Source organism: Pongo abelii, chromosome 16 (genome assembly GCF_028885655.2).
Source record: "Pongo abelii isolate AG06213 chromosome 16, NHGRI_mPonAbe1-v2.0_pri, whole genome shotgun sequence".
Taxonomy (NCBI): Eukaryota; Metazoa; Chordata; class Mammalia; order Primates; family Hominidae; genus Pongo; species Pongo abelii.
This window is the reverse complement of record NC_072001.2, coordinates 81,998,840-82,023,016: the sequence shown is the minus strand read 5'-3', so window position 1 is coordinate 82,023,016 and position 24,177 is coordinate 81,998,840. Positions and strand designations below refer to the sequence as shown.

Genomic DNA, 24,177 nt, shown 5'->3' with positions numbered 1-24,177 from the left:
CCAAAGTGCTGGGATTACAGGCGTGAGCCACCACGCCCGGCCTATGTCATTCTTTAAAAATGTATTCATTTGGGTTCTGCTTGAAGGAGAGCCTGAGTCAAGGATTTGGGTGCAAGCATTTTTTTAGAGATGATTCCAGGAAGCAAGGTAAGAGGGTGAGAAGTGAGATAGGGAAGGGAAGAAAGTCAATAGATGGTACATTAATGAGCAGGTTGCCACAAAAGGTAACTAGGGCTCAATCTCACTGGGCCCTTCAGTTATTCCAGCTGAGGGGTGGTGAAGCTGTGGTATTTATCCACCAACTCCATTTCTTCATGGCTGTTTTAAAATGCACTCAAGATTTTCATTAGATATGGCAAGACACACAGATAAGGAAATGACTGTCCTGAAAGAAAGAGTTTTTTATACTCAGAGGTCCCTAGAAACAAGAGACATGGCATGCCAGGCAGGGATACATGGGGAGGCACCGGGGTTGGTCAATAAGTAAAGGGAGCTGGGGGGAAACGTGGGCAAGAACTTTATTTGTGGCATCCAAGAGAAAGGCAAGTCAAGCCAGGGTAAGCAGGCACATGATTAACTATTAATATTTTAAATAATTTCACTTGGCTCTGGAGCATAGGGCTGTCCCTGGTTGTCTGGTTCATGGCCCTGGGATGATGAGGACAGATGGACAATGGCCCAGTATAACAGTCTGAAGGAGGTGGTTGGGGGTATGGGTTTTGGATTGGCTGGTTTGCATATGGAAGGTGCATTTGCAGGTGAGTCCCTTACTGTCTCGGGGAATTGGCTAGCCCTGGGAGGAACAGTCTCTCCAGGATCAGCAAGGCCTCAGCTGCCAAAAACATCAGGAAATTCAGGAAATGAAAAGGCATGATGAATACACTGAGGGTGCTCTCAAAAGCATCAGCTCCCTGGCATGTATGTGGTTGGCAATGCCAAGGGGTATGGAGAGGGCACCAGTGGCGTCTGCACACTTTTCTTGGCCCCTCAACTACTGCATGAATTTTAGAATCAGCCTGTCAAGTTCCACAAAAAAAAAATCTATTGGGATTTGTTTGGGAATTGCTTGAATTTATAGATTAATTTTGTGAGAAATAATATGTTTATAGCATTGAGTCCTCCCATTCATAATATATATGGTCTATATTTCAATTTAGTTAGTTCTTCCTGAGTAATTTTTGTATTTGTCTTAGGCCTTTTGTAGTGCTATAACAAAATACTGGAGACTGGGTAATTTACAAACAACAGAAGTTTATTTTCTCAGTTCTGGAGGTTGGGAAGTCCAAGATCAAGGCACCAGCAGGTACAGTGTCTAGTGAGGGCCTGGTCTCTGCTTCCAAGACGGTGCCTTGAATGCTGGCTCCTCTGGAGGGGACAAATGCTATGTTCTCATGCAGCAGAAGGAACAGATAAACCCCCCACACAAGCCCTTTTATAAGACACTAATCTCATCTATGAGGACTTGCCATTATGACTTAATCACTCCTTAAAGGCCCTACCTCTTAATATTATCATCTTGGCAATTAAGTTTTAACAAATGTGTTTTGGGAGACAGATTCAGACCATAGCAATACTCTTCATGAAAGGCCTTACATATATTTTGCTAGATATATTCTAAGGTTTTTGTTACTATTGTGAATAGAATCTTTTTCTTTTTTTCTTTTTTTTTTCCTGAGACGGAGTCTCGCTCTGTCACCCAGGCTGGAGTGCAGTGGTGCAATCTCGGCTCACTGCAAGCTCCGCTTCCTGGGTTCACACCATTCTCCTGCCTCACCCTCCTGAGTAGCTGGAACTACAGGCACCCGCCACCATGCCCGGCTAATTTTTTTTTTTTTGTATTTTTAGTAGAGACGGGGTTTCACCGTGTTAGCCAGGATGGTCTCAATCTTCTGACCTTGTGATCTGCCCGCCTCAGCCTCACAAAGGTCTGGGATTACAGGCATGAGCCACCATGCCTGGCCTAGAATCTCTTTTTCGATTACATTTTCTAATTTGTTATTACTGATTTATAGGAATGCTAATAGGTTTTTTTAAGATGATCTTGAATTCAACAACCTTGCTAACTCTCTTACTAGTCTTAATAATATATCTGTATATTCTTTTGGATTTTCTGCATAGACAATCATACCTGCCTGCAAATACAGTTTTTTCTTTCCAATTTTAAAATTTTATTTCCTTCATTTCTATTATAGGTTGAATCACATACATTTCTGATGTTGGGCATCTCATAATCTTAAAAAAAATGGCAATTTCATATATATTAACCTAACACATTGCCTAGGACCTCCAGTGCCATGTTCAATAGAAACAGTGATAGAAGGCACCCTTGTCTATGTCCTAACTTTGATGGAAATCGCTTCTAAAGTTTTACCATTAAGTATGATAATTGCTATACATTAAGAAAGATAGGGCCAGGCATGGTGTTGCATGCCTGTAATCCCAGCACTTTGGAAGGCTGAGATGAGAAGATCGCTTGGGCCTGGGAGGTGGAGGTTGCAGTGAGCCAAGATCCCACCACTCTACTCAGGCCCGGGCAACAGTGAAACTCTGTCTCAAAAAAAAAAAAAAGCTAGCTTGCTAATAGTGAATTATCTGATGTTGACTCTGCCCTTGCGTTATTGTAATGAAACCTAATTCATCATGATGCATTGTTTGTGTGTGTGTACATTGCTGTATTCAACTTGGTATTATTTAAAATTTTGGAATCCATGTTCATAAAAGTTAATAGCTAACATTTATTTGGTTTTCTAGGTTCTGGGTATTGTTAAGTTACTTTCCGTGAATTATTTCATTTTATCCTAAACGGCTTATTGTGAAGGTTATTTTCCCCCTTTATATATGAGGAAGTTAAGGCACAGTGAAGGCAAGTCATTTTCCCTAAGGTCACAGAGAAGATTAGTGGCACCAGAATACAAATCCGGATGCCTGGCTCCAGAAGCAACGCGCTGGCCACTGTTCTGTGCTGTCTCTCTGTGATAAAGACCCATCATTCAGATTGTTGTATAATGTGCTTTCCTTGTACATCCTTGTTCTAGTTTTGTACCAAGATTATATTATTCTCAATAGATAATTAGACAGCTCTTCTTTTTATTTAAAGAAAATACATGTCAAACCTCTATAAAAACCTATTTCATCCTATCCCCTTTGCTAGCCTAACTTTTACAGTTCTGCAGTGGCCTCCAGGTTTTATGTCCTTTCCAAGCTCCTGTCCTGGGTATATTGGGGATGTACACATCCTATAAAGCCAGGGATACAGACCACGGATCAGCAGCAGGCCTCCCACTCCCAGCATCCTTTCAAGTACTGGCATACACCCAAGCTCCCAGCTTCTAGCCAAGATTCTTTTGGTCCCCACTTACCCCAAAGGACCTGCCACTGTCTTTGGTTTCCAAAACCCAACAGGCTCCAGGCTCTTCAGCCTCCAACCACTTTGCATTTCTTTCCGGTTTTGGTTCATGGAGATGATGATCTTATTTTCCAGCCTTGCCATGTCTTTTTTATTTACTTTGTATATCTTACCTATTACTGCTGCAGTTTGGAGAAGAGAGGATGCCCTTAATCCTATCTGCTCCAAAGCATCCCAAAGGGGAAGTCTGCTCTACTTCAACAGTGTTGTTGTTTTTAAAGACCATATGTCAACATGTCAGATTATAGCAAAATGACGTGGGGGGAGCGATATGAAAGCAAGACTGAGAGTCCTGGAGATAAGGTGGCAAAGCTGCCTTTTTACAGGCGGTCACTCCCTTAGACCCCGCCCTTCCTGCCTTGTTTCTCCAGTTGTCAGATTTGCCTGTTAGGGCCCACACAGGGGAGCAAGTATGAGGACTGGACTGAGAGGGAGTTGGAGAAGCTGCCAGAGGCCCTTCTGGATCCAGAATTGAGGCAGCAGTTCCCGAGGTGGGGGCTGTCCCCGCCACTTGCAAGGGAATGGTACTGATTCCAAAAACGCGTCAAGGACACCCTGGCTAATAGAGGGATGTGCTTGAATCACCTGAGCGGCCTCTGTTCAGCCCAGATTGGAAGGCCCATGGGGGAGGACGAGGCCAGCCCACTCCAGCCCCATCCCCTCCCTTTTAACTCTGTTCCTTCCCCAGCCCCAGAGCTGGGTGAGGGGCCCTGAGCTATTCACCCTCCCAGATTCCACTCACTTTTCCTAAGTGCCCTCCCTGCAAAGTCTGCAGAGAGCAGCGCTCCCTCACGTCGGCTCACCCCGCAGTGTCGTTTCTTTCAGCAAACCCCATGCGAATGAACTTGAGATGAATCATTTGCCTAAAAAGCGTCTTCGAGGTGAGGGAAGGCAAAGCCCAAGGACCTCCCCGCTCAAGCACATGCTCTTTCCCCAACAGTAGAGGGATCCTGCGCTAGCGTCTGCCGCCCTCGAGGGCTCAGCCTCCCCAGCTGTACCAAGGGTGGCCGCACTGTCCTGCCTGCCTTCCTTGGGGGAAGGTTGCGAGGCCCGAGGAGATAGGGAAGCCAGGCGGCAGGTGGGGTCCAGACCACCCAGGGGCGTCGGGGCGGAGCAGCGGGCCCGGTTCATCCCCGAGTGGGCGGGGCTCCCAGCTGCTGCCCACTCGGGGCTCGGCGGGGTTCTCCGCGGGGTCCTAGTGAGCGCCGCCCCGCCAGCAACCCTCGGGGCAAGGACCGGCGCTCACTCGACCGTGAGGCTCACGGGTGCCCTGTGACCCCACAGCGGAGCTCGCGGCGGCTGCCACCCGGCCCCGCCGGCCATGAGGCGCGTGCCTTCCCTGGTCCTTTTCTTCCTGGTCGCCCTTTGCAGGCGCGGTGAGTTCTTTTCCGGGAAGGAGGGAGGGGCGCCTGGGTTGGGCTGAAAGGGACTGGACTGGCCACAGGTGGGAGGGAAGGGAGGGTGCCCTGCGCCAGGGGGAGTGGCCCGAGATTGTCCCGGCCAGATGGGGGCGTGGGCAGGCCTGAGCCCACTCGCGGAGGCAGCGGGGGCGGGCCTGCGTGGGTGGGTCTGCCAGGTTTGGAGTGGGGGCCGCCTCTTCTCGGAGCCGCTGCGAGGGCCAGGGCCACCCTCCAGGGCGAGTGTCTGTGGGCTGGGCAGCGGGCTGGATGACACCGGCTTTGCAGGCACCGCGGGTCATCCCCATCAGTCTGGGAGGCTGGGAGTATACCGACTCCCGCTCCCAACAGGGCCGGGGCTCCTTCCTTGCCTAAGAGGCGACTTTCCTGAAGCGTGGGTACAGAGGAGCCGGCCACCTGGGCGGTGTAGGCACTTGGGAGCGAATCTGCTGCTCAGCCTTAGAGAGAAGTCCCCTCCAACACAGCTGTGGTAGAGATGGGGAAACTGGGAGGAGAGGGAAGGGGGCTTGCCAAATCAGCAGCCCTGGAATGTTTTGTGCTTTGGGGGTGGATCTCCCAGGAAACACATTTTATGGCACCACTGCCTCTGGTCACCCACCCGAGGTGTGCTGGGCCTGGACAGCCAGCTTGACTGAGGGCCAGGCTGGTGAAGTTGGGCCTGCCACTTAGGAAGGAGACCCAGCCCTTCTCCAGGTAGAATGCGAATGTGAGGACTGCCTTCTCGGGGCCTCAGTTTCCCCACCTGAATTCCAAGGGCCCTTCTAGCTCCTACACTCACCCAGGCTTTTCCTCCAAGCCCCAGTCAGCCTAGAGGACCAGGGCTACCTCTTCCTTGGATAGAGACCCACCATAGGGGAGGCAGGAGGTAGGAGTCAGGGAATATATAAGGAGCTAATAATCTGAGAGGAAGCCATAGCTAGAATTCTAAACTGTGAGTGTGTGTCCAGTTTGGGAAAGCATATCCAATCTAAAAATTTATATTGAAAAAATGGAAAGATATACCCATCATTTTGGAATACAAACTATAGAAAGTAGTTTGTACTACTATAAAGAGGTGGAGCTCTCATCAAAGATGGTGTCTGCAGGCAGTCTGTGTATCGTGGCTCTTCTACTAGCTGGGTGACCCTGTGCCATTTCTTTCACCATCCTGGACCTCAGTTTCCCCATCTGTTCCATGGAGAGAATATGCCCTGCCTACATATTTGGAGACTTGGATGTGTGTGGGGGCCAGTGGCAGTGTTTCTTAGGTGTGGTCCTGGGGCAGCCTGTATCACCCTGTACAGATTTCTGGGTCCCACCCTAGGCTTACAGGATCAGAAACTCTGGGAATAAAGCCTAGGAATCCAGGTGATTAATACACATGATTGAAGAAGCACTAATAGTATGTAATAAGCTCTTTATAAAGATAAATTCTCTACTTAAAAAAAATCATAGGCCAGGTGCGGTGGCTCACACCTGTAATCCCAGCACTTTGGGAGGCTGAGGCGGGCGGATCATGAGGTCAGGAGATCGAGACCATCCTGGCTGACATGGTGAAACCCCGTCTCTACTAAAAATACAAAAAATTAGCCGGGCGTGGTAGCAGGCTCCTGTAGTCCCAGCTACTTGGGAGGCTGAGGCAGGAGAATGGCATGAACCCGGGAGACGGAGGTTGCAGCAGTGAGCTGAGATCACACCACTGCACTCCAGCCTGGGCGACAGATCAAGACTCCGTCTCAGAAAGAAAAAAAGAAAAAATCATAGCTGCCTTTTAATATAAATATCATGTTCCCTTCCTCAGTTAAGGATATACACCCCAGTTGAAAAATCACTCTGCCTTTCCAGATGCAGAATCTAATCTTTCCAATAAGATTCTGTTAACTGTTACTTTCTGTAGTTTGTATTCCAAAACAATAGGTATATCTTTCCATTTTTTCAATACAAATTTTTAGATTGGATATACCTTTCCAAACTGGACACACACTCACACAGTTTAGAATTCCAGCTATGGCTTCCTCTCAGATTATTAGCCCCTTTCTGGCAGGGAACAATTTTTCCCAAGAAGGCCTGGAAGACAAAACCCTGGGCAGAGGCTGGTGGGGCCCACTCCTCATCAGAATCATTGAATCATGACTGACCCCTAGTGGCGGCTTGTCTGTTTAACTGTCAGCCCATGGGCTGGGATGTGACCCCCAACCTTGCTGTGGAAGCTTCCACCCGTCCTGGGCCACCCCTGCCACCTGGGGGTGAAAGGCCTGTTCCTTGTCCTTTGAGCCCAGCAGGCCTCACAGGCATTCAGTAGATTGGAAAGTCTAAGCATGTGCTGTGCTGGGCTGGGCTGGGCTCCCCTGCCCCTTTTTGGGGGGCAAGTGGGGTGCCTTCCAGTCCCCAGTAGCCCTGCTGTTTATTCCCACCCTTCAGTGCACCACCCCCTCCCCCGCCCCCTGGCCATACACTCACAAGTACAAACACAGGCGCAGTCACGGGCACACACTGCCAGGGACAGCACCATTTCCAGGCTCTGCGGGGCAGTCTCCTTACAGGGAAGCTAATGAGGCACTGAGGAAGGCTCAGGGGTCAGGGAAGACCTCTGTCGGAAAGAGGCTCCTATACCTGGTTCCTCCTCTGACTTGCTGGGGGCACTTGAGAAAGTGTCTTTCCCCTTTGGTCTCAGTTTCCCCAGCTGAGAAATAGGGGGTTGGGCTAAATGGTCTAAGGTTCTGGGAACCTCTAACTCGAGCCCATAGCTGGTGGTCAAGATGGGGGAGTCCCTCTGGGTCAGCTGAATGCCTGAGAGGCAGGACAGGCCCAAAGGTGAGCCACCTGAGCACATCAGGTGGGCTCAGAGCTGGAGCATGAGCCCCACAGCCTGCAGAGCGGCCCTGGACTTGGGAGGCCTGTCAGACCAGCCTGGTGGGACTTCAGAGATGTGGGATCCAGCCTCCCCTAGTATTGCAGGGCTGGGAGATGGGAGCTGCAGATTCTGACCCCAGAGCTGCCTCAGACATGCCAGATGGGCTTGGGCAAGACACACCCCTCTCTATGAAATAAGTCAGTCCAAACAAACATGCTAAAGAAGGGCTGTGGGAGGGACCCAGCTCTAGCCTGGGGCTACAGACTGGCTTCCAGGGTACTCAAGCAGCTGGCCTCTGGGAAAGGGGTCCTGGGTATAAGAGGCAGGGCTCAGAATCTAGGCCAAGCATCCATAGGACCCCCCTCTGGAGAGCCCAGGGCAGCCTGGGGGAGGGGCAGCAGGCGGCAGGTGCACTAGGAGCATCTTTCACAAGGCACTAAATATTGCATCTGCTCCAGATAGGCAGCGAGTTGGAAAGTGGATGAAGTAGGCAGGGTGGCGGCTGCTCCCCACAACCAGGAGTCCAGCCCAGCACCCACTCCTGAGTCCACCTCAGGCCTGCCTAATTGGGTTGGTCTGTGCTCTGGGCCCTCTGGCCCTACACACAGAGGGAGGGGTTTGGCGCATCTAGGTGAACTGGCCCTTGCGGGAAGATGTAATCGACTCCTGAGCCTGGCGAGCCAGGCAGGCCCTCACCAGCATCCCCATCCCCACCTCTCCAGCCCCCCCTTATTCCCTGATCCTCCCACCTGCTTCCCTGCCCCAGCACTGTTTCATCTGCTCACTCTCATCTCTTTTCCTGCTCCCAGGCTTGCCTCCTCAGATGTCCTTGATTCTCCTCTGAGTCTCCCTTTTTCCAAGCTGCCCCCTCTATGCTTTACACATTCTCCCTGAAGACACTAGAGTACACAAGCCCAAGTCCCTGAACCTCACCTTTACTCCCAGACATGTGAGGGAGATGACATAAAGACCCAAACACCACTTGGCAAGAGATCGGGGGTATGCAGAGGGGCAGATCTGAGGCTATGGAAGCTCAGGGGGGCTCCCTGCAGGAGGCAGTATTTAGGCTGGGTCTTGAATATGGCTCTGAGCTAAGACCTCTGCTCGAAGCTCCAGACGAGGAGCCAGCTGCCAGCTGGACCCCTCCATTTTGTGTCTCAGAGGGACCTTACGCTCTGTAGGTCTAAGTCTGAACCCAGAAAATCCCCCCCATCTCAGTTCTGTTTCTTCTTAGGGAAAGCACCACCTCATACCCATTTCTGCACCCAAACTCACATGTGAGTAATGGGGCTGCTCCCCTGCACTGTAAGTGCTCTGGTGGCAGGAACCATTTCTGGCTTTTGCTTGCTGTTATCCTCAAAATGTAGTAAAATCCCTGGCACAAGATAGACCCTCAGATAATTCATAACTGGTGGGCTGGGGGCAATCTTGGCAGAAGAAAGAGTGTGTTCAAAGAAGTGAGACAAGCTGGGTGTGGTGGTGCACACCTGTAGTCCCAGCTACTAAGGAGGCTGAGGTGGGAGGATCCTTTGAATCTAGGAGGAATCGCTTGAAACCAGCCTGGGCAACATAGCAAGACCCTATCTCTAAAAAAAAAAAAAAAAAAAAAAAAAAAAGGAAGTGAGACAGTGAAGGTCACAGGGGGAAAGGCAAACAGTAGGCTATGGCCAGAAGAGAGAGTATCTGAGTATCTGGGGTAGAGGTAGAGAGGTGGGAGAAAATCAGATTGAGAAAGATAAGCCAGTGTCAGCGTGGAAAGGGCCTTGAATGCCAAGCCAAAACATTTGATTTTTAAGTCCACCTACAGCTCTGAGAGTTGTGAGTAGGGAAGGGCCCTAGACCGGTTTGCTGTAGAAAGACCGCTCTGGCACTGTATGGTACATGGATGGCAGGGAGAGACTGGGGGTGGAGAGAACAGAAGGAGGGCAGGGGTGGGGAGGTGGGGACATGGCTGTAGCGGTACAGATAAGAACAGACTGAGGGACTTGGAAGGTAAAAGATAGGACTAGGGCTGGGCACGGCAGCTCACACCTGTAATCCCAGCATTTTGAGAGGCCAATGTGGGCAGATCACCTCAGGCCAGGAGGTCGAGAGCAGCCTGGCCAACATGGTGAAACCCCGTTTCTATTAAAATACAAAAATTAGCTGGGTGCGGTGGTGCAGGCCTGTAATCCCAGCTACTCTGGAGGCTGAGACAGGAGAATTGCTTGAACTCAGGCAGCGGAGGTTGCAGTGAGCCGAGATCACACCACTGCACTCCAGCCTGGGCGACAGAGTGAGACTCTGTCTCAAAAAAAAAAAAGACAGGACTAAGTGGCCACTTGGATGAACCAAGGGAGAGGTCAAGAAGAGACACCCAGTTTTTGTACCCGATATGTAGAGTGGGATGCCATTCACTGCTAGAGGGAAGAGGAGGAGGAAGAGGTATGGCATGGGAGGAGACAGCTGAGCTCTGTGTTGAGCATATTTAATTTGAAGTCCTCAAGGAGAGACAGGCCTGCCAGCACCTTCACTGCTTCGGCCAGCCCTAAGGGCACCTGTGCTCCCTCTCAGCTCTTCCTGCTGCCACAGGCTGCAGTGGGGGTCAGGTGCACAAGGGCCCAGCAGGTCTGACTGTGTGTTTTCCCAGGGAACTGCCGTGTGGCCAATGCGGAGGAAAAGCTGATGGACGACCTTCTGAACAAAACCCGTTACAATAACCTGATCCGCCCAGCCACCAGCTCCTCACAGCTCATCTCCATCAAGCTGCAGCTCTCCCTGGCCCAGCTTATCAGCGTGGTAGGTGCAGAGGGCAGCTGTGGCTCAGGCTCAGGCGGAGAGGCCACTCATGCCCAAGCCCCAGGCGATCATTGGCCAGAGGAATGAAACTACTGTAGTTGACTTAGACTTACCAGTACATGTCAGGGAGGCTGCAGAAGGGTCCATGAAGTTCACAGGTGTCCAATATTTAATGAAGTCATGGTTTTGTTATAACAAAGAAGAAATGAGGGTAGGAGCGGGATGACCATTGGGTAGGCAGCCAATGGGCCTGCCACAGACTCTGCTCAGCTGGATCTCCAGCATGACCATAAGCTTCTCCTCCTTGTCTTTAGAGCCCCACCCTATTCTCTCCCCTAGACTGCTCAGATAACCTTACATGCTTCTTACTTGTTGGGAGAAGTAAAAACCAGACTGGGGGAACTGATAGGTACAGAGGCCCAGGTGTAGGGGCAGGACCAGAGGCAGTGCAGCACCTATTGAGCCAGGCCGGTGAGGGATGGACAGTGGGCGTGGCTGCTGCAGGCATGGAAAGGAGGAGTGGGTGGCAGCATTCACAGGTACCATTGTCAGGTTGTCCATATGTGGATGTGGGGCAGAGGTGGGGGTGCTGAGGGAGGAGGTGCCTGGGAATTTCTCTTCTCTTTGCTGCCTCTGAGTTGGAGATGTCAGAGGGAACCATGGCCTATTGTAAACCTTCCCATGTCCCCATCCACAGGGTTAGAACTTCGTCCCTGGAAGCAGCTCTGGGGGAACATTCACAAGGGGAGAGTGCAGGGCGCTGTGTCCAGCCAGGGGAAAGAGACCACCAAGGGGGCTGACCCTCCTCTGGCCAGGTGGCTGCCTTCTGAAATGCCAGACTCTCCCTCTAGCACGGTTGGCCCACACACACCCAGCCTGTCAAACCTACAGCCCTCAGGAAGGCTTTGGCCAAATTAATGACTGGCTCCATCTCCTGGGAAGGACGCACAGCCCCAGGATGGGGAGGGCTGTAGAGCTGTGTACTCTCTGCCCCTCTCCCTCCATAGTCAGACCAGAAGGAAGGAGGGCTTTCAGCCAGGCTCGCTCAGGCTGGTGTCTGAGTGTTATTGTCCAGCCCAGGGCTTCTTGCTTAATGAGTTGAACCCAGCTGCTGCGGTGCAGCTGCCGCCCTAGTGAGGGTGAACGAGCAGGAGGCTCTGCCGCACTTCCAGACTCAGGCTGCCTGGTCAGATCTGCTCTGCGGGCGCTATAGGGTGATAGAGGCTACCAGAAGGAGGAGGGGATGCAGCCACCAGCCCCCACCCATGCAAGTTATATTTCTGAAAGCTTGCGTATACAGTAAATACTAGGTTGTGGGTTGCCAGGGTTTGTTTATTTATTTGAGGAGGGAGGGTTATAGGTACAACCAGTTTAAAGATGGAAATTTTTAGAGAGCAGGTAGGGATTTAGGGCGGGGTAAGGAAAGCAGGCTTGTCAAAGCAGCTGTTTTGTGATTGACTCGAGTCTGGTGAGCCAGGCACTCCCTCGCCAGCATCCCCACCCCCACCTCTCCAGCCCCCCTTATTCCCTGACCCTTCCACCTGCTCCCCTGCCCCAGCACTGTTTCCTCTGCTCACTCTCATCTCTTTTCCTTCTCCTGGGCTTGCCTGTTTCGATGTCCTTGACTCTCCTCTGAGTCTCCTTCTTTCCAAGCCATCTCCCCTGTACTTGACAGATCCTCCTGGAAGACACCAGAGTACACAAGCTCAAGTCCCTGAACATCATCTTTACTCCCAGACATGTGAGGGAAATGACATAAAGACCCAAACGCCACTTGGCAAGAGATTGGGGGTATGCAGGGGGGGCAGAACTGAGGCTGTGGAAGCTCAGGGGGTAAGTTTAAACCCAAATATATCAGTAACTACATTAAATGTAAATGGCCTAAATATTCTAATCAAAATGAGACAATTGCCATGCATTCTTCTTCTCCCTCCTCCCTCCCCACCAACAGCCTGGAATGTGGAATTTATGGTTGGAGCTCCAACAGTTATTTTGGTCCATTCTTATGAGGGCCATACTCTAGGTATGCTGGAGAAGAAAGTTGGAAAGAATCTGGGTACCTATCAGAACTTTGTAGAGCAGAACTGCCATATATGTCTAAAGTGTTAACGTGAGAGGGACATGAATTTCTACTTTATTTAAGCCTGTGTTACTCTGGATCACTGTTACTGGCAGCCAAACCTTATCTTACTGATAATCTTATCTAGTTGTAGGTTCCTTGAGGAAATGACTCCCAAAGTGAGATCAGTATGCTGGAAGTTATCTTGATGAAGGAGAGGCAGCAAAAATAGTACAGACTGAGAACACAAGACTTATCCAAAGTACTAAAGAAGACCAGGGGGATGAAGGACAGAACAGAGGGACATAGGGAGGTGAAGTGAGGCTGGGAAACCTGGCAAGGCCCCGTAAACCCTGCGAAGGAGCAAGATTTTTATTCTGTAAGTGAAGGAAGCCAAGGAAGTAATCTAAACAGGGATAAAATTGAGGGAGGAAATGACAGGAACTTTGGAAGGTTTATTTGGGCTGCGTACGAAGAAGAGATGTATGTGTGTGTATGGTGGCGGTGGTGGTGGTGTACAGAATGAACATAGACCATTTAGGAGGGTCTTACATGGTCCAGGTGAGACATGGATGATGGTGGCCTGGATTATTATGGTAGGATTCATGTATATTCAAAAAATATTTATGGAGTATCAAACATGTTAGATACTCTTCTATCTGCCTTATTTTCTCATAGCCATTAGATTCTAGTGGGAGGTGGCAGACAATACGTAGATAGATAGATGATGTTTAGGGGTGAGAAATGCTATGAAAAAAAAAAGAGACTGGGTGAGGTGGTTTGCACCTGTAATGCCAGCAGTTTGGGAGGCTGAGATGCATGGATCACTTTAGCTCAGGAATTTGAGACCAGCCTGGGCATCATGATGAATCCCCACCTCCACAAAAAATTTTTTAAAATTTAGCCAGGTGTGGTGGCCTGTGCCTGTAGTCCCAGCTACTCAGGAGCCTGAGGTGGGAGGATCACTTGAGCCTGGGAGGTGGAGGTTGCAGTGAGCAAAGATCACGCCACTGCCCTCCAGCCTGGGTGACAGAGTGAGACCCTGTCTCAAGAAACACACACACACACATATGAAAGAAAAGAAAGAAAGGAAAGAAAAGAAAGGGAGAAAGAGAAAGAAAGAAAGAAGGAAGGAAGGAAGAAAGAAAGGAAAGGAAAAAGAAAGGGAAAGGAAAGGAAAAGAAAAGAAAAAGAGAAGGCAGGGCAGGGACCGAGGTGCTATTTTATGTAGGTCAGGGAAGATTTCTCGGATAGGATGACATTTCTGATAACAGAAGAAAGTGTGGAAGCATCCCAGGGGGTTTCCAGGAAAAGGGAACAGTGTGTGCAGGAGCAAAGAGGCAGTGCAGGAGCAAAGAGGCAGTGCAGGAGCAAAGAGGCAGTGCAGGAGCAAAGAGGCAGTGCAGGGAAAGTGGAATGAGCAAATGGCGGAGTGTTGAGATAAGAGGTCATAGAGCTAATGGGATGAGGGGTGGTGGGGACGCAGATCATTAGGGCCTTGTAGACTCTAAGCAGAACTTTGGCTTTTACTTTGGATGAGATGCAGCAGCAGAGCAATTAGTAGAAGGGATTGAGATTGTAAAGGGATCACCCTGGCTACCATGTAGAGAATAGGCTAAAGGCAGGCCAGGACAGAGCAGGAAGACCAGCTAGGGGGCTCCTGCAGTAGTCTAGGTGACAGATGATGCTGGCGGTGGAGAGAAGCAGACAAATATGAGCTGCTTTAGAAGATATAACTTACAAGACTTATCGATGGATCAGAGAGCAAAGTGTCAGAGACAATGTCCACGCTTCTGGCTTGTGGAACTGGATGACTAGGGGTGCCATTCACTGAGACAATGAAGCCAAAGGAGGACCAGGTTTTGGGGAAGATCATGAGCTTTGTGTCAAACATGCTGAGTGTGACATGCCTTTGGGCCATCCAAGAGATGTTGGGGTGGCAGTTGGTCACATGGGCCTGGCGCTCACAGCCTTTTGCACAATAAAGTGAAATCCATTTGTGAGGCTCCTCCTTCCTGGTGAACTGATAGCCCCGTTTCCCTCCCCAGAATGAGCGAGAGCAGATCATGACCACCAATGTCTGGCTGAAACAGGTAAGTGCCCTGAAGGGCCCTGAGCCCCAGAGATCTTTTCTTTAGGGCTGTCCTTTGGTGGCAGTGGACCTGCAAGTGACAGGGCCTTGCCTGTCTGTCCAGGAATGGACTGATTACCGCCTGACCTGGAACAGCTCCCGCTACGAGGGTGTGAACATCCTGAGGATCCCTGCAAAGCGCATCTGGTTGCCTGACATCGTGCTTTACAACAAGTGAGTGGCAGGGTTGGTGGAGGCCTGGTGACAGCCAGGCCAGGGCAGCAGGCCCAGCCCTAAGAGTCATCCAGGCCTGAGTCCAACCCTGAGCCCCATCTCTGCTTTACCCAGCCTTCCAGGCCATCAAGCTAGAAGAGAAACAGAGGTGAGCAGAGCCAGAGCCCTCAGTTACAGATGGGGAGTTGGAGGCTGAGGGAGGGGAAGCCTTGTCTGATTCACTGAAGCACAGCTGGGACCACAGCAGTGTCCTGACCTCGAACCCAGTGCCCTTTCTGTGCTCCATACTATCGTTTTGAGCCTCTGTTGCTTTGGCAGTGTTGGTGTTGGTACCACTGATTTACTGTGTGTAAATATCTTAGGCAGGTGGAGGAAGCCAAAGAGACTTTTCCTGAGTCATGATTACACCAGCAGTAGCTTGAAATGGCTAAGAGTATGTGGTCTGGGGACAGACAGACCTGAGTTCAAATCTTAGCTGTCCTGCTTACAAGTTTTCTGACCTTGAAGAAGTCACTTAACCTCTCTGGGCCTTGGCTTTCCCATCTGTAGAATGGGGATAATAATAAAATCTGCCTCACTGGACTACTGAGAGGCTTAAATGAGCTATTCCATGGGAAGCCTTAAGAGTGCTTGATGGGCTGGGTGTGGTGGCTCACACCTGTAATCCCAGCACTTTGGGAGGCCGAGGCAGGTGGATCATCTGAGATCAGGAGTTCGAGACCAGCCTGATCAACATGGAGAAACCCCGTCTCTACTAAAAATACAAAATTAACTGGGCGTGGTGGCGCATGCCTGTAATCCCAGCTACTTGGGAGGCCGAGACAGGAGAATTGCTTGAACCTGGAGGCAGAGGTTGCCGTGAGCTGAGATCGCGCCATTGCACTCCAGCCTGGGCAACAGAGCAAGAGTCCGTCTCAAAAAAAAAAGAGTGCTTTGATGTTAGGGGTCTCTCCACCACGTAGTTGGCAACAAAAGCAGACCCCTTTCAGTGAGGGCCTGGGGGATTGGAAGGGTGATTAGTGGGAAATAATCCCAAAGGGCTCTTCAGGGAGTTCTGAGAATAGGCCAGGCCTTGTGTATGAGTTTCACGATGTTCTCCATGCCCTGACCCTGCCCAGCGCCGATGGGACCTATGAGGTGTCTGTCTACACCAACTTGATAGTCCGGTCCAACGGCAGTGTCCTGTGGCTGCCCCCTGCCATTTACAAGAGCGCCTGCAAGATTGAGGTGAAGTACTTTCCCTTCGACCAGCAGAACTGCACCCTCAAGTTCCGCTCCTGGACCTATGACCACACGGAGATAGACATGGTCCTCAAGACGCCCACAGCCAGCATGGATGACTTTACTCCCAGTGGTGAGTGGGACATAGTGGCCCTCCCAGGGAGAAGGACAGTGAACCCACAGGACCCCAGCTACGTGGACGTGACTTACGACTTCATCATCAAGCGCAAGCCTCTGTTCTACACCATCAACCTCATCATCCCCTGCGTGCTCACCACCTTGCTGGCTATCCTCGTCTTCTACCTGCCATCCGACTGCGGCGAGAAGATGACGCTGTGCATCTCAGTGCTGCTGGCGCTCACATTCTTCCTGCTGCTCATCTCTAAGATCGTGCCACCCACCTCCCTCGATGTGCCTCTCATCGGCAAGTACCTCATGTTCACCATGGTGCTGGTCACCTTCTCCATCGTCACCAGTGTCTGTGTGCTCAATGTGCACCACCGCTCGCCCAGCACCCACACCATGGCACCCTGGGTCAAGCGCTGCTTCCTGCACAAGCTGCCTACCTTCCTCTTCATGAAGCGCCCTGGCCCCGACAGCAGCCTGGCCAGAGCCTTCCCGCCCAGCAAGTCACCCGTGACCAAGCCCGAGGCCGCCACCACGTCCACCAGCCCCTCCAACCTCTATGGGAACTCCATGTACTTTGTGAACCCCGCCTCTGCAGCTTCCAAGTCTCCAGCCGGCTCCACCCCGGTGGCTATCCCCAGGGATTTCCGGCTGCGGTCCTCTGGGAGGTTCCGACAGGATGTGCAGGAGGCATTAGAAGGTGTCAGCTTCATCGCCCAGCACATGAAGAATGACGATGAAGACCAGAGTGTAAGTTGCTAGCCAGCCCCTGCCCACCTGCCCAACAGAAAGGGCTCAGATAGTAGCACCAATTTCCCACTTCCTGGACTCGCAAACTCTGAATAAGGATCCAAAATTGAAATGAGTTTGTGTTAAATATTATAGCTTCATGCATCCGGGAAGAGGAAGGACGTGCCAGTGATTTTGTTTGTTTGTTTTAGGCGTCCCAGAAGCAAACCCCAAGATGGGGACTTGGGTGCAGGTGGTTTACTTGAGATGTGATCCTGGGAAGCACAGTGAGGAAGGAGGGAAAGTGAGACAGGGAAAGGAGAATGAATGAGCAGGATACTGCTGTGGGTACCCGGGACTCAGTACCCTTGCAGACCCTCTGAGGACCCATGGGAACAAGCCTCAGGATCCACCCCCCTGGAAGGAGGCTGAGGTATTTACCCACCAGCCCCCATTCCCTAATGGAATGGGGGAATGGAATGGGGGAATGGCTACTCAGATGAGGGTAGCCCCAGGACATTAACTCCCCTGCGCTTCCAGGTAATGCCAGCCTGCCAGAACAAGTGCCCTTGGTGCTGGAGAAAGCCCTGAGGCAGAGGAGAGAGGAAATGCGGGTGCCAGCAACGGAAGGCTGGGAAGTGACTCTGCAGGCTTTAGGGAACACAGGCGGGCTGGGGTACCAAGCGCATCTGCCCCATCCTCCTCAGACTTGCAAAGAAGCCATTCAAGCACTTATAGCTTCCAGGGTTATAGGAACATCAGTAAAAATACTATGATTACCAGGGTAATGATTTAATCAATTGTGCTAACTAAAATTACAGATTTTTATTTTATTTATTTATTTGAGATGGAGTTTTGCTCTTGTCACCCAGGCTGGAGTACAGTGGCACGATCTCAGCTCACTGCAACCTCTGCCTCCCAGGTTCAAGCGATTCTCCTGCCTCAGCCTCCCAAGTAGCTGGAATTACAGGTGCCTGCCACCACACCTGGCTAATTTTTGTATTTTTAATAGAGACGGTGTTTCACCATGTTGGCCAGGCTGGTCTTGAACTCCTGACTTCAGGTGATCTGCCCACCTCAGCCTCCCAAAGTGCTGGGATTACAGGCGTGAGCCACCGAACCTGACCTAGAATTACGGATTTTTTAAAAAGAGGTTTAATTTACTTTCACAGGATAAAACAATGAGTGCTGGAGTCTGGGTATTTCACATGACTCCTTTGAATAAATAACACTTCTAAGGACAACGTCATAGTAACAACACAGAATGTGGTGGTGACAAATTTTCACACCCATTTCCATACCAGTAGGGAGAACAAGTTTCATGCTCTTGTGAATGTTCTCATATCAACACCTTCAGATCAGATTCTTTGGACAGGTTTTTACTATACAACATGGTGTCTACCCCTGTGCAGCTGCATGGACAAAAGTGGACGTCTCGTTCTTTTTGAGATTGCTTTCCACTCGCTGTATTCTCAAGGAGAAGCACTAGCATTCCATTAGTTAGCCCACAGAGAAAGGAGCAGGAACAGCTCCAGAATCACACTGTGCCAAGAAAAGAAGAGAAATGCAAACAAATGGAATATAGGACATGAGATATTCTTCTAGTGTAGTTCTTGGACCAGCAGCACTGGCATTGCCTGCGAGCTTATCAGAAATGCAGAGTCTCAGGCCCCAATCCAGACCTGCTGGCTCCAAACCTGCATTTTAACCAGGTCCCCAGGAGATCCCCAGACCCATTGCAGTTTGAGAAGCACAGCTCTATAGGACTCTCAGATTTCACTTTCTAAAACATTAATTTGATCATGCTATTACTTAGGTTAAACCATTCTGTAGGTCAGCATCACCTGATTCATTGGTTCCCAAACATTAATGTGCAGCGTGGGGCCCTGCTGGCTAAGTGAGAACCACGTGGCCAACGCTGTGGGACTACCCTTTCTGACTGAGCCAGGATCTCTGGGGGAGACATATTGGAGCCTGCATTTTTAACCAATCCCTGGTGGTTCGTGTGCACATTCTAGATTGAGAAGTACTCGTCTCCTGCATCCCTGGCCGAGCCGGCACCCACCCTGAACTCTTCTAAAGACCTCACCACCCCCTTGGCACTCACGTGCCTTCTGCTCTTTCTAGCTCAATTAATTACAAGCCTCTTAAGGGAAGGAGCCAGGCAGGACCACTGTTATTATAATCACCAGTGTTTGTTAAGCTCCAACCACACATCAGGTGCTCTGCTAGGAGCTGACATACATTACTGCTAACCCTTCCTGGAATCCTGTGAAGTGGCTTTTAGTAGAACCCCCATTTTACATTAAGGAAACTTTCAAAGCGAAGCTCAGAGAGGTTCACTGACTTGGCCAGTGTCACACAGCTGGCCCAGGCCCTGTACCCAGATCTGCCTGTCATCCTTAAACTCTCTTGCCCTTCCTACTTTCTTGCCCCGCACTGAGCACATGGCCGGCTTATTGGTTGATTAACTTTCTTATGGATGGTTGGAGAAAAGAGGCTTTCTTCCCTTCCGGAGCATGCCTGCCCCTAAGCCAGCCCGCGCCGCTTCTCATCTTCAGTACTTTTACCCACCCTGGTGATTAACTGGTCACTATAAATAGCACAAAAATATTAAAAGGGGGAAAAACGCACACACACACACTGCTTGAATTTAGGGCTGTTAAAAAGAAACCCAAGAAAGCCAAGGAGTGCTCTGTGGAGAGAACTGTGTTGTGCCTGCTGAGTCTTGGGGACAGGTGCCAGGCATGCTTGGTTGCGGGTGTCGAGTTGGCTTGACACAGGATTATCCTGCACGTTAGATACACCATTGACAGGGCCTTGACAAATTGGGTCACTGACGTCAGCATGCCCGTTGCTGCCCACATTTCCAACTCCAGAGCCTCTGCTTATCTCCCAAGCCTTCTGATCCAGCCCGTCTCTGCCAGGGAATGAATGCAGTAAGAGCCAGCCAGGCCAGGGGTGTGAAAGCAGGCATCGGTGAGGGAGACCAGGATCCTGGGCACACGGGCGTTTCTCTGGGCTCTCCCCCAGTGCAAAGGAGACAGGCCGAACTGTGGTGGCCCCTCTGGAGGCCAGCCAGGTCTCTGCCAACCTCACACCCCGCAGCAGGGTCTAAGAAGACCAGAGAGACCTGAATGATGCAGCAGGAGGAGGCTGGGTCTTAATTACAGGAAACAGACACTGCTGTGAACAGACTTGAACAAATTAAACAGCAGGATTTCCAGGTGTTCTGTAAGCCCCCATTTCCCTGCTCCCACTGAACTAGGTGGGAGCCACCTAGTTCTTTCTTCAGCTAGAACCAGCTCAGGCAGTGAGTTTGGGGTAAAAATGAGAAGATGGGGCTTTGAGATCCTCAGGCCCTATCTCCTATTTATAACCAGATTTTGTTTTCAAATCATAATATGCAGTATTAACAAGCCCTCACATTCCTAACTTTTCTGTACAGCCCAAGTTCCCAGTGGCCCTCCAGTGCTGTGGGGGACAGGCAGGGGTGGAGGTGGAGAACAGCCAGAGAGGATCAGAGCTGCCCAGCTGAGAGGCCAGCCTGGGACTCAGAACTTGCCCCCCTAGTATGCAGTTCCATGCCTGTGGCCTGTGGAGTCCCTGGCCAGAGAGTAAGGGCCTGACTTGGGGAAAGGAGGGACCCCAGTACTTGGCACCTGTGACCAGCTCCTCTGTCTGCCTGCAGGTCGTTGAGGACTGGAAGTACGTGGCTATGGTGGTGGACCGGCTGTTCCTGTGGGTGTTCGTGTTTGTGTGCGTCCTGGGCACTGTGGGGCTCTTCCTACCGCCCCTCTTCCAGACCCATGCGGCTTCTGAGGGGCCCTATGCTGCCCAGCGTGACTGAGGGCCCCCTGGGTTGTGGGGTGAGAGGATGTGAGTGGCCGGGTGGGCAGCTTGCTGCTTCCTTCTGGGTTGTGGCTGATGAGGCCCTAAATAAATATGTGACCATTGGCCATCAACCCCATCAAACCAACCACAGCGGTGGAAGAGGCAAGGATGGGGGCCTGGACTGTCCTCTGTGAATGCCTCGGAGGGATCCCAGGAAGCCCCAGCAGGAGGGAGCTTCAGACAGTTCAATTCTGGCCTCCCTTCCTTCCCTGCACCGGGATAAAGATGACATCGTAGCAGCACCTACTATGCCTCAGGCATGGTGCCGGCCTGCCTCTCCATCGCCATCTCTCTCCATTTCCCCTTGTCCAGTCCCTCACACACTTCTAGATTCTTCCCAGCTCAGAGGCTTGGCATTTGCCATATCATCTTCTTTTTTTCTTTTAAACGGAGTCTTGCTCTATCGCCCAGGCTGGAGTGCAATGGTGCGATCTCAGGTCAAGTGATTCTCCTGCCTCAGCCTCCCAAGTAGCTGGGATTACAGGAAGCCGCCACCACGCCCAGCTAATTTTTGTATTTTTGTTGGCCAGGCTGATTTCGAACTCCTGACCTCAAGTGATCCACCTGCCTCGGCCTCCCAAAGTGCTAGGATTTCAAGTATGAGCCACTATGCCTGGCCTTCCCTATCTTCTACCTGAACCTTCTTCCTCTTCCCCCAGGGCTTCCCAAGCTCTTTCCACAGCCACATCAGTCAGGGCATGGCTCAATCCATTCTTTGCTCCAATGTCACCTCCTCTGAGAGGCCTTCCCTAACCACCCATCCATTCTAAAGCAGCCTCCCTACGGTCACGTTACCCTGCCTCCTTCCTCGAGCACCCCTCGGTACCTGCCGCTCTTATCTGGTGGCATGTATGTCATCCACAACTCACCCACTAGAGTGTGAGCTCCATGAGACCAGGGACCTGCTCCTTCACATTCATGGTGGTATCCCCAGGGCCTAGGACAGAGCTTGGCACACAGTAGGTGCTCAATAAATGTTTGTTGAATGAATGAATGGCTCCTACCCCTCCTTCACGTCCAGATGCCCCTCCTCTGAGCAGCCATCCCTAGTTCCCCCATCTGAAAGGCATGGCCTGCTCCTCCATGACTCTACGGCGCTGGTCACTTTCCACTTGTCTATCATGGCTGGGTTCAGGTCTGTCTCCGCACGGATGCTCTGATTCACTCCTCGCACATACTGCCTTTTGCACAGTGCCTGGTATGTAGTAGGTACCCAAAATATTTGTGGAATTGAGGACGTTCTAAAAAATTCTATTTTAAAAATTATTATACAATAAAATTGACTTTTAAATATATAGTTCTAGGAATTTTAACACATGTATAGATTGGTATAACCACCATCACAATCAGGACGCAGGAAAGATCTGTCACGCAGAACAACTCCCTCCTGCTATTTCTTTAGAGTCCTGACTCCCTGCACTCCTAGCCCCTGGCAACCACATATCTTTTCTCCATCACTACAGTTGGGTCTTTTCAAGAATGCCATTTAAATGAAATCATACAGTAGTGACCTTTGGAGACTGGCTTCTTTCACTCAGCATAGTGTCTTCGAGATTCAATCAAGTTGGGTTTTTTGTATTGCTGAGGAGTGTTCAGTTGTATGATGTTGACGCACATTTAGGCTCTTTCCAGTTTTTGGCAATTATGAATAGAGCTGATAAAAAGATTCACATATAGGATTGTGTATGAATAAAAGTTTTCATTTATTTAAACACTCAGGAGGGTGATTGCTAGGTTATATGATAAGTGTATATTTAACTTTATATGAAACTGTTGAGGCCGGGCATGGTGGCTCACACCTGTAACCCTAACACTTTGGGAGGCCGAGGTGTTGGATCACCTAAGGTCAGGAGTTCAAGACCAGCTTGGCCAACATGGTAAAACCCTGTCTCTACTAAAAATATAAAAATTAGCCAGGTGTGGTGGTGTGTGTCTGTAATCCCAGCTACTCGGGAGGCTGAGGCAGGAGAATCGCTTGAACCTGGGAGGCAGAGGTTGCAGTGAGCCGAGATTGTGCCACTACACTCCAGCCTGGGTGACAGAGCGAGACTCTGTCAAAAAAAAAAAAAAAAAGAACAAAAGAAAGAAATTGTCAAACTTTTCTGGAGTGGCTATACCATTTTGCAATCCCACCAAAGTATGAGAGAGCCAGTTGTTCAGCAACTGGATTCCACCCTGGTTTTAATTTGCATTTTCCTGATGGCTAATGATTGGAACATCTTCCATGTGCTGTTTTTTTTTTTTTGTCTTCTGTATACCTCTTTGGTGAAGAGTCTGTTGAACTCTTTTGCTCACTTAAAAAATTGTTCGTTTTCTTACCATTGAGACTTTTTTTTAGAAAACAACTTTATTGAGGTATAATTTACATACCATAAAATCCACCCATTTTAAGTGTACAATTCCATGAGTTTTCATAAGCTTATCAGCAGAATCCAGTTTTAGAACATCTGCATCACCCCAATAAGACCCCTCATATGCATCCATACTTAGTGTTGAGTTTTGAGAGTTCCTTATACATTCTGGATACAAGTCCTTTGTTGGATATATAACTTACAGTATTGTCCCAATGGGGGACATTTGCCAAGAGATGAGAATGGAGATGAGAATTGGAGGCCTGAGAGGTGGGTCCCAATTCTTTCAAACGTTTTCCATGCCACAAACTGTCTCCTTTTGTTTGGTTTTAATATGGGTAAACAGCACATTCTGGAAACAATAAAGGCGACTCACCATTTGCTGAACGCCAGGAGGAGTTTATGACAGAACTTCCTCCTGCAATAAAGGGATGTCAAAGAAGCCAACATCAAGGTGCCCCCCATCCCTGGTGGGTGGTCAGAGAGGGCAGGAGGCTCCAGGGCACCCTGCCTGGCCAATCAGTGCACATTCTTGGGGTTGCAGATGGTGGTGGGGAAGGGGACAGAGAGGTTCTGCAGGGGACTAGGGTGGGAACCCCATTGCCCTCTCAGATTGCTCCATCAGAAGAGCAGATGAGGCTGGACACAGTGGCTCACGCCTGTAATCCCAGCACTTTGGGAGACCAAGGCAGGAGAAGCGCTGAGCCCAGGAGTTCCAGACCAGTCTGGGCAACCACAGGGAGACGCCTCTCACCGCAAAAATAAAAAACCAGACGTGGTGGTGCGTGCCTGTGGTCCCAGCTACTCCAGAGGCTGAGGTGGGAGGATCACTTGAGCCCAGGACATCGAGGCTACAATGAGCCGAGATGGAGCCACCACACTGCAGCCTTGGTGACAGGGTGAGACCTTGTCTCAGAAAAAGAGCAACTGAAGCCTCATTTTAAATTCTGTCTTCTTTATCTTTAATTTTGTTGGGAGAAAAGATGAGTGTTGGGAGAGAAGCTGAGGCAGGGCTTGGAACATGTATGGGGTGCAGGGTAAAACCCCTCAGTTGGCC

General features: G+C 50.4%; 1 protein-coding gene across 5 annotated transcripts; it reads left to right on the top strand.

The window, feature by feature from the left end:
• Positions 1–4,562: 4,562 nt before the first annotated feature.
• Positions 4,563–22,748, top strand: CHRNB4 (cholinergic receptor nicotinic beta 4 subunit). Of its 5 annotated transcripts, none has more exons than XM_054531691.2 (7): positions 4,991–7,933; positions 8,892–8,934; positions 10,287–10,435; positions 14,543–14,587; positions 14,690–14,799; positions 15,918–16,896; positions 20,567–22,734. In XM_054531691.2, the coding sequence occupies exons 1-7, from the start codon at positions 7,871–7,873 to the stop codon at positions 20,723–20,725; spliced, it is 1,548 nt and encodes a 515-aa protein (XP_054387666.1). In that variant the 5' UTR covers positions 4,991–7,870; the 3' UTR covers positions 20,726–22,734. The 5 variants fall into 5 exon arrangements, with proteins under 5 accessions (XP_024088464.2, XP_024088465.2, XP_054387668.1 ...); XM_054531692.2 differs by having other exon boundaries at positions 7,930–7,970; XM_024232696.3 differs by lacking the exons at positions 4,991–7,933; positions 8,892–8,934 and adding an exon at positions 4,563–4,782 and having other exon boundaries at positions 20,567–22,733.
• Positions 22,749–24,177: the final 1,429 nt, after the last annotated feature.